At 56.9% G+C, this 8859-nt stretch overlaps 2 protein-coding genes across 6 annotated transcripts; one reads left to right on the top strand and one right to left on the bottom strand.

The window, feature by feature from the left end:
* Positions 1 to 243: 243 nt before the first annotated feature.
* Positions 244 to 3505, top strand: MRPS7 (mitochondrial ribosomal protein S7). Its single transcript, XM_081575242.1, has 5 exons — positions 244 to 347; positions 888 to 1079; positions 1196 to 1259; positions 1607 to 1774; positions 2869 to 3505. Exons 1-5 carry the CDS (start codon positions 265 to 267, stop codon positions 3088 to 3090), a joined length of 729 nt encoding a protein of 242 aa, XP_081431368.1. The 5' UTR covers positions 244 to 264; the 3' UTR covers positions 3091 to 3505.
* MIF4GD (MIF4G domain containing) lies at positions 3410 to 7997 on the bottom strand. 5 transcript variants are annotated; one of them, XM_081575240.1, is made up of 6 exons: positions 7890 to 7997; positions 6456 to 6587; positions 5213 to 5322; positions 4875 to 5030; positions 4685 to 4777; positions 3410 to 4174 (listed from the first exon to the last, which is right to left on the bottom strand). In XM_081575240.1, exons 2-6 carry the CDS (start codon positions 6535 to 6537, stop codon positions 3947 to 3949), a joined length of 669 nt encoding a protein of 222 aa, XP_081431366.1. In that variant the 5' UTR covers positions 6538 to 6587; positions 7890 to 7997; the 3' UTR covers positions 3410 to 3946. The 5 variants fall into 5 exon arrangements, with proteins under 5 accessions (XP_081431366.1, XP_081431362.1, XP_081431365.1 ...); XM_081575236.1 differs by lacking the exon at positions 7890 to 7997 and adding an exon at positions 7486 to 7613; XM_081575239.1 differs by lacking the exon at positions 7890 to 7997 and adding an exon at positions 7381 to 7613.
* Between the last annotated feature and the right edge of the window lie 862 nt (positions 7998 to 8859).

Consider the following 8859-nt stretch of genomic DNA (forward strand, 5'->3'; position numbering starts at 1 on the left):
GAGACGAGCCGGGGCGGGGCCTGCATAGGGACCTGAGAAGACCGAGTGGCGCCGCCTAGGATCTTGCCAGGCTGCGAAGGATAATAAGAGGGCGAGTGTTTCCTTTCTGACTCCCCGCCTTAGGCCTCGGAGTGAGAGACTCTTCAGGCTCAGATTAACAGGGTGATGCGCAGAGCTAGGACCCTGTAGCTCCTTTCCCCAGTCTTCAGTCACTCGCTCAGGCACGCCGAGGGCAGTCTCCGTGGGGTCTTGCTGGCAGCCAAGATGGCTGCCCCCACGGTGAAGGTTGTGCGAGGGTGGTCGGGCTTGGCTCTCGGCGTGCGGAGGGCTGTCCTGCGGCTTCCAGGGTGAGAGGGTGGCGGGCAGCTGGGAGGCCTCTTGTGTCTTCACGGAGAGACCTGCTGGGAAGGAAAGAGGGGTGCCACAGGCAAGCCTCGCGGGGACCTGGAGAGAGCCTGGGGGGCCGGGGTAACTGAGTCCAATCCTCTTTAACCCGCTGCGTGAGTTTGGGTCAGTCTGAAAGCTTAGTAGTTGCTGCCTGCCTGAGGAATTGTCACTTGGATCTGAAAGTGTGATCTTGTTGAAGAACTCAGAACTGGGATTTCCTTTGCTGGGAGGTGGGGGGAGAGATGCGTAGGCGGATTGTCTATCCTGAAGTTCAGGAGCCTGTTCTTACTGTTGGCACTTGAGGAGCAGACCTTCCTGGCCTCTTTAGGGGAGGTCCTCCTACCTCTTGGGACAAGAGCCAGAATTACTGCAGCTCAGCTTTGGCTGGCGGTCTCCCCGCTGCTCGCTTGGCGGCGGTTTGGCATACATGCCTATTGTTAAGTCAAAAGCCTTTTTGCTTGAGTCAGCTTTTGCCCTCCTCTTCCTCTTTCCCCCCCCAGGCTAACCCAGGTGAGGTGGAGCCGCTATGGCCCTGAGTACCAGGATCCCCAGACTGACAAGGAATATTACCGCAAACCCTTGGCCCAGCTGACTGAGGAGGAGACGTATGAGCGGGAGCTCAGGAAGACTCAGGTTATCAAAGCTGCCCCAGCCACGAAAACAAGCTCTGTATTTGAAGACCCAGTGATCAGGTTAGCAGAAAACAAACTTGTTCCACAGAGTGGGACTATACGGGGGAAGGCGGAAGGATCTACAGTAAGGATTCTGTGACAGCCTTGGGAACCTAAACATCTTTTTCTTCTTAAAGTAAATTCACCAACATGATGATGAAAGGAGGAAACAAAATACTGGCCAGATCCCTCATGACACAGGTAAACAGTACCTCTCTCTGTCATCTTTGTTTTCCCCATAGCTTTGTGTTTGGCTCTTTGGATTCTGTACCTGTCATTAAAATGAGTTTCTCTGTACTTATGTGTGGGAGTGGAGGCTTTAAGAAGTCCTACAGGAGTCAACCACTGCCATCTCCCAGCCCCACATTACAAATCTTAGCTCATTCTTCTGTCCTAGTCCAGGGTTTTTGTTTCAGAAGAACTGAGGGAATAGCTGGGCAGCTATAGAAGAAGAACAGGATAATGGGAGTAAAGGGCAGGGTCCTAGCCCAGCTGGGTGAACCCTTTAGGGAACCTGAGGCATCCTCTTCCACTGTATCCCTTTGCAGACCCTGGAAGCTGTGAAAAGGAAGCAGTTTGAGAAGTACCATGCTGCTTCTGCAGAGGAACAGGCAACCATCGAACGCAACCCTTACACCATCTTCCATCAAGCACTGAAAAACTGTGAGCCTGTGATTGGGCTGGTACCCATACTCAAGGGGGGCCATTTCTACCAGGTGAGTGGTCAGGGCGGGAAAGCAGGGCTGCTCAAGTGTGAAATGGTCGGGGTAGAGTGGGGGTATTTAGAGTTGGGCCAAGATTGATAACTTTCTTTGGACTGCAGAGTGCCAAGGTCTTCTCATCTCAGTCCCATGGTATAAAAATTACAGGCAGAAGATGGAAGAGAGCCAAAAAAGTATCTAAATGACCTCTTTAGAAGGCCCACAGTACCTCCCCCATTGCCCCTTCTGTCCAGCATTCTGTGTTCCAAACTGTAAGTTTCTGATGGTGAGGAGCTATATTTATACCTCATCTTTATACATCAGTGTCTAACATAGTGTTCGACTGATGCTTCATCACTGTTTAACTGAACTAGGTGAAGTGAAGTGTTAGTCGCTCAGTCATGTACGACTCTTTGCGGCCCCATGGACTGGGGCTTGCCAGGCTCTCTGTCCATGGGATTCTCCAGCCAAGGATATTGGAGCGGGTTGCCATTTCCTTCTCCAGATCTTCCTGACCCAGGGATCGAACTTGGGTCTGCATTGCAGGTAGACTCTTTACCATGTGAGCCACCAGGAAAGCTACCATTTAATCATACTTCATTGTCATAAGTGGTTCTTTCCTTTTTTTAAAAAATATATATTTGTTTTGTCTTTCCTTTTTCGGTGTAAACCTCATAGGGGTATAGACTTTCTCAATGCCTGTGTCCCTAGGGTCTGGCACGGTACCTGGCACATAGTAAGGGCCTGGCAAATGATTCTTGGAACAAGAGGGACCTGTTTCTAGGTGTTCATGATCCGTGTTGGCTAAGTCAAGCCAGCTCACAGGGCTTTTCCCAGTGGTGCTTTTATCAACTTGGCTGAACTCCCTTTAGAGGTGAAAGAGGCCAGTGCTCAAGGAGTGTTGGCTTGATGAATGCCTGTGATGTCTGCTGCACTGAGGTCAGCCAGGGGTGAGAGGAGCTCAGAGAGCAGTCAGGCCCTCCTCCTCAGCAGCCTTGCCAGGGCTGGCCCTGAGTGGACGTGTGGCTACTTACCAGAGCTCTGGCAGGAAGGAGGCTGCAGTCCCGGCAAGTTCTCAGACTAACTTGCCCCTGTCCCGTCTTGCCCAGGTCCCCGTGCCACTGGCTGACCGGCGTCGCCGATTCCTGGCCATGAAGTGGATGATCACTGAGTGCAGGGAGAAGAAGCCCCGGCGGATGCTGATGCCAGAGAAGCTGTCTCAGGAGCTGCTGGAGGCTTTCTACAACCGGGGCCCTGTGATCAAGAGAAAGCATGACATGCACAAGATGGCCGAGGCCAACCGCGCACTGGCCCACTACCGCTGGTGGTAGAGTATGGGCAGAGGGTCCGGGAAGACAGGCGCATACTCTGCTGCTAGAAGCAGTGTGAGCCACTGCCACATTGCAGAACACCTGTGGGTTAAGGGTACAGTTCCCTCTTAAGGGCAGGTGGGCCTCCTAACAAGGATGGAGCCACACGTTTACTGCCTGTTAGTCCTTTCTTTGAGGGCTGGAATTCGCTCTCCCTGTCCCATCTCCTTGGAAAGAGGGGGCATATCAAGTTGGATTTCCTCCTAAGAAACCTAGGGCTCATCCAGCCTTCTCTTCCTTCAGCTTGGGGTGGACATTCGGGTGATACGAAAGGAAGCAGTTTTAGTATCAGAAAGAGTTTATTAGAAAATTGTCGTCCTGAGCTGGTGCAACACGTGATGTGGTATTATGATTCATTAAAACCAACTGGAGGAAATACGCTTGGTTCTAAAGTGGTCCTTGTACAGAATATATAAAAAGCAGTTTCTGGTGTGACGACTGCCTGTCCCCTTTGATATCCCTAAGTGTCCCCATCCATGGCTCTGGGTGCCCATTTTACAGATGGGGAAACTGAGGCACCAAGATAGCTATTGCACCGATGGTTCCACAGGGCTGTGCTTGTCAGGAGTTGCCCAGGTCAGAGGTGAGGGGAGAGAAAGGCTGGTGGGACTGTGGGGCAGGTGTGCTTCTGTCTTCCCCAATCCTGGAACCGGAGGGAAGGTGCTCAGGGCAGGACCGCTGCATTAAGTGGGAAACATCTCGGGTGCTCTTGAAAGTCTGGAAGGGAAGAAGTCTTTGGCAGAGGTGAAGACTCCACTGCCAGGTTGGGAGGTGGGCAGAAGAAAGGCTGGCGCCGCCGGGGAGGAAGCCTGGAGGCCTAGTCAGAGACCTCGCTGTAGTAATACTTGTGGGCAGCCGGGGTGGTCTTCCAGCCGGCTGCCCGGAACTCGATGATCTCCAGCAGCAGCAGCTGGGCCAGGGAGCTGAGGCCGGCTGGGAGCAGGAAGCCATCCCGGATCAGGACAAAGAGCTCATCCATGCGCTGTCCGTTCATCTTCTCCAGCTGCTCCCCGACCCGATGCAGCTGCAGCACCAGGCAGTCCACCTGCAGGGGCAGCAGGAGGTGACCCCAGGCACAGGCCCTCCATCACACAGAGCAGCCATTTACTGAGCGCTCACTGTGTGCCAGGCTCCGGGCTTGGCCTATGCACACGTTTCCCCCCTTCATCCTCACACGACGCCAGTGGGCACTGCCTCTGCCTCACATGAAAGGAGCAAGCTCAAAGACTTGCTTCAGATCTCTCACCTGGGCCAGGGTGGACGCAGGCCCTGTCCCCAAACTGCTTCTCAAGGCCACTTTCCTCCCCCACCGCCCCAGTTTGGTTTCTCGGCCACCAGTATCCACAGCTGCTTTCCTAGTGAGCCAGGAGGTCCTAGCTGCGCTGTGTTCTGGATAAATCCCAGCCCTAGCAGTCTGTCCTGTAACCCTGACAGGCAGTAAATACCCGCACCAGGTTCCTGCCCCACAAGTGAAAGTCTCCGTGGACAGGGCAGGCATTCCGTGTTGAGCCACAGACAGCCCGCCTCCGCAGTCTTCAGGGCCAGGGCCACTCACCTCCTCCTCCTGGCTCAGGCTGTCGGGCTGGGCCAGCCGGAAGAGGCAGTCGTAGACGGGGTTCACTAGGGCCATCATGGGCATGTTGTTCACCTGCAGGGGGAGAGCAGGGGCCAGAGCACTGGCTTAGTGGCGCAGGAGACGAGGTGGGCTGCCTCTGCTGCACGGGGTGTGGCTGGCGGGGCCTCACCCTCAGGTAGTCAAAGATGTTGCAGATAAAGGTGACGTAGCAGACCCAGCCCTGCAGGGAGCGGGCTCGGAGCTGCTCCCGAGTCTGGTACTCCTGCTGCAGCCGGTTGAGGAGTCCACGGCGGAAGACACTCTGGCCCGCTTGCTTGCTCTCTGCCTGTGAGCCAGGGAAAGGGAAGGGCAGTCCTGGGGCCCAAGGTTCCAAGGCCGAGGCCCCTGCTGTCCTCCTCCTCTCTTGCCTCTGAGGCCAGCCCTTCGAATCTCTGCCCTGCTGGCCTCTGCCCACTTCAGAAGCACCTTCCTCAAAGCGTCTCCCCTTCTCTACCAGCCCCACCCAACCTGAATGATGGCGTAGCACATGCGTCCTGCTTCCTTGCTGAACACACTGTCCTGCAGAGAATGGTCCACAATCACATTGGCCACTTTCTCCAAGTCCACGGCACCTGGATCTAGGGTAAAGACAGGTGGGGAGTCTAGAGCTGCTTAGTTATATATGCCTCCACCTGCTTCTAAAGGATTTGAGGTGTTCACTGACGAGCACTCCCATTATATACTCCCACTGCTGGAAAAGATTGAGGGCAGGAGGAGAAGGGGGTGGTTGGATGGCATCACCGACTCAATGCACATGAGTTTGGGTAAACTCTGGGAGTTGGTGATGGACAGGGAGGCCTGGCGTGCTGCAGTCCCTGAGGCCGCAAAGAGTCAGACACGACTGAGCGACTGAACTGAATTGAACTGAAAGAGACCAGAAGGGGGAATTCCCCGGAGGTCCAGTGTTTAGGACTCTGCTTCCATTGCAGGGCGCGCAGGTTTGATCCCTGGTCAGGGAACTAATCCTGAAAGCCATGCAGTGCGGCCAAAAAAATAAAGAAATCAGAAAACAGAGGAAACATCACACAGGAGCAGCTGCAGCCATGAGCCTCCTGGTGGCCCAATCAGAGAAAACAGGGTTGTGTGGCTGATAAAGAATCAAAGAGCACTCATTTTTTTTAGGACACGTCTTTTCCTGGCACTAGGTTGAAGATGGAACACTGACAGCCATTTTACAGAAGAAAGTGTTCTTATAACACACACACGAACCCCTGACAAAACTGGGCCAGGGAAGGCCTCTCTGCAGGCTTAGCTTGGCACGCCACAGGCATTGCTAATCGTTCGCTGAGTCAAACTTCTGTCCTGAGTGCTGCAGGAGGGCTTTGGCCCAGGACAGTTAGTGGAGCTCCTCTGCCAAGCAGAACACTCCATCTTCTGTCCCAAGTTAGGCAGCTCCGCATATTCAAGAGAGGGGCTGCAGCAATGCAGAAACCAGGTCCAGCGTAAGGGGCAGGAACTGGGTTTTCTGTGCCTCATCATCCTTTCCTGGGTACTTTAAAAACACTTTACACTCTGAAGGGTGACTATGATCTATGATTCATACTCCCAAATACTGGCCTAAATGTCTTCCAGTTCCAGAATTATGTTGTGGACTTCTGCTCTCAGAAAGTGAAGGGAGAGGGTGGCGTATTCCCAGGCTCAGCCCAGTCCTCCGGTTCTGTCCCCCTCTCTGGTGCTCTGGAGCCAGGCTCAGGGGGCTCCCCATGCTCACCTTTGAGGGCTGTCTTCAGCAGCTGCTGGGTCTCTGCATCAAAACACTGGATTTTATACTCCTCTCTACCCGGCTCCCCCATGACTATCCAGCCGCAGCAGCTCTTTACTGGGGTGGGACTAAGGACAGCACCTGGGTGGGGGGAGAGGCGAATGGAGAGGTCTCAGGTGTGGAGCATGGGGGCAGGACTCCCAGCCCTATGGGCCCTGGATAGGGCTGGGCAGTCCATGACATTCAGTGGTTGGCTGGGCGCCCACCAAGCTTGGCTTTTGGTGGAAGCTGGGCACCAGCCAGGCACCTGCTGCTCAGTTAAAGAATCCTGATAGTCTCTGGGATTACACATGAGTAAAGAGATGAAGGGTGAATGTGTCTGCCCTCCAGTCTGCCTCAGGGTTATTCTCAGCTGATACCAAAGCTGGGGTGGGGTAGGGTGCACTGAGATGCGGGGGTGGATGCATGGATATCAGACACTTTCCACGCCTGTATAAGACGACCTAGAAGCTACTGGTCCACTACGGCTACCAGCAAGTGAGAGGGCTGGGGCTCCAGGCTGTGGGCATCTGTCCCAGCAGGGTTCCAAGCCCCTCTCCCCAGCCCTCTTCCTTAAGTCAGAGTCCTCAGCCCATAAAGCCCAGCCCAGGGCTGGGGCCGGCCAGAGGGCTGGGTGCTACCTTGACTCCCCTTGTACCGGCCAGTTTCTCCCCGGGACGGACTGGTTAAACTGGCCTCCCGAGGGGCAGAAACCTGGCCCTGCCCTCTCACGACTCTCTGAGAGTCCTGAGCTCCATTCTGAGCCTTCTTACGGAGGGGAGAGAGGTGATGTGACCCCCAAAGGTGGTCCACGCTGGAGTCTCCCCTCTGGACTCGGTGCCTCCCCCTCCGCCCCCGCCCCGGCCAAAGGAGCGGATCTTAAGGGTCTCCAGACCTGGGCAGCTTTCCTAAGTCCGGAACGCCCTTCCCGGCGGCTCAATGGAGCCCGCCGTCCGGTGTCCCGCGAGCTGTAGGGGTGGCGAGAGAGCAAGGGACCCACCTGCCGCGCCGGCGCCGCGCCCGCGTGCCCGGAGGCCGCTCGGCCGACATCGTGCGCGCGCCCCGCGTCCGCGACGCTGCAGGCGGGGTTGCAGGCTGGGCCGCCGGCCCCTCTCCGCTGCTGAGGTCATTTCCTAGCGGTGGGGCAGGGCGGGGCCTCGGGCGGCGGGGCGGGGCCTCGGGCGGCGGGGCGGGGCCTCGGGCGGCGGGGCGGGGCCTCGGGCGGCGGGGCGGGGCCTCGGGCGGCGGGGCGGGGGTCTGGGCGGGGCCGCTCGCGAGCGCCCCCTCCCGGAGCCCCGAAGACGCTGCCCTCGCCAGACGGCCGCCCCAGCTCAGAGGTTCCTGGCTTGAGACGGCGCAGAACGCCCGCGACCCCTGCCCCCACCGCCTCCGTCCGCTCCTCACCTCGTTCTCCGCGGGCCTGTCCGGGACCACGCCGGCTCGGGGGCGCTGGGTCGGACCTGCTCCTCGACCCGCGTGAAGCCCTCGGTCTTGAGCGGTGGCACCTACCCCGCCCCGCCCCGTGCCGGGGCTGAGGTTAAAACGGGGTCAGGAGCCGGGCCGGGCCCGCGGCGTGGGAGGGGCCTGCGGGGGGCGCGGTCCGCAGCCGGGCGGCAGGCGCGGGGAGCAAGGTGGGAGGGCAGAGCAGACGGTAGGCCCCGGCTCCCTGCCCGACCGCCCCCACCCGAGGTAGAGAAGGCGAGGAAGCCGTCAGGGCGAGATCGAGTTCCACGAAGCCCCCCCACCCCACTCCAAGTACAAACGATATTGGTAAAATAAATTGACAATCAATGAACCAGCCCAAGAGAAAGGGGTCCATTTGCCAACTTTTGGTGCTCCAGGAGTTGGGAGTGACCCTGACACTGAGCTTCCTGGGGGGCTCAGATGGCAAAGAATCTGCCAGCAATGCAAGAGACCCAGGTTCAATCCCTGGGTGGGGAAAGATCCCCTGGAGAAGGAAATGGCAACCCACTCCAGTATTCTTGCCTGGAGAGTCCCATGGACAGAGGAGCCTGGCAGACTACAGTCCACGGGGTCACAGAGTCAGACACGACTGATTACACATCCACATCCTGACTGATGGGTGAACAAGCCCTTGGCTCAGTCCGTCTTGGTCTGGGCTGGGGGACAGGTGTGGGCTCAGTAGCCCAGAGAGGGCCAGGTTGAGGTCAGCCCTGCGCCAGAGGAAGGCATACAGGAGAGGCTGGAAAAGAACTGTCTTTTCCAGTAGCTTGGACAAGAAAGATGTGTTGATGGTGATTTCTGTATCCAGGGCTCACTTCTCCTGGTCACAGAGCTGCCAAAGTGGTCACCAGAAAATAGATCGAGAAAGAGAACCTCAGCTGCCCAGAAAGAAATCCAACGAGCAGAGAGC

Source organism: Giraffa tippelskirchi, chromosome 3 (assembly GCF_054371585.1).
Source record: "Giraffa tippelskirchi isolate mGirTip1 chromosome 3, T2T-mGirTip1v1.2.pri, whole genome shotgun sequence".
Taxonomy (NCBI): domain Eukaryota; kingdom Metazoa; phylum Chordata; class Mammalia; order Artiodactyla; family Giraffidae; genus Giraffa; species Giraffa tippelskirchi.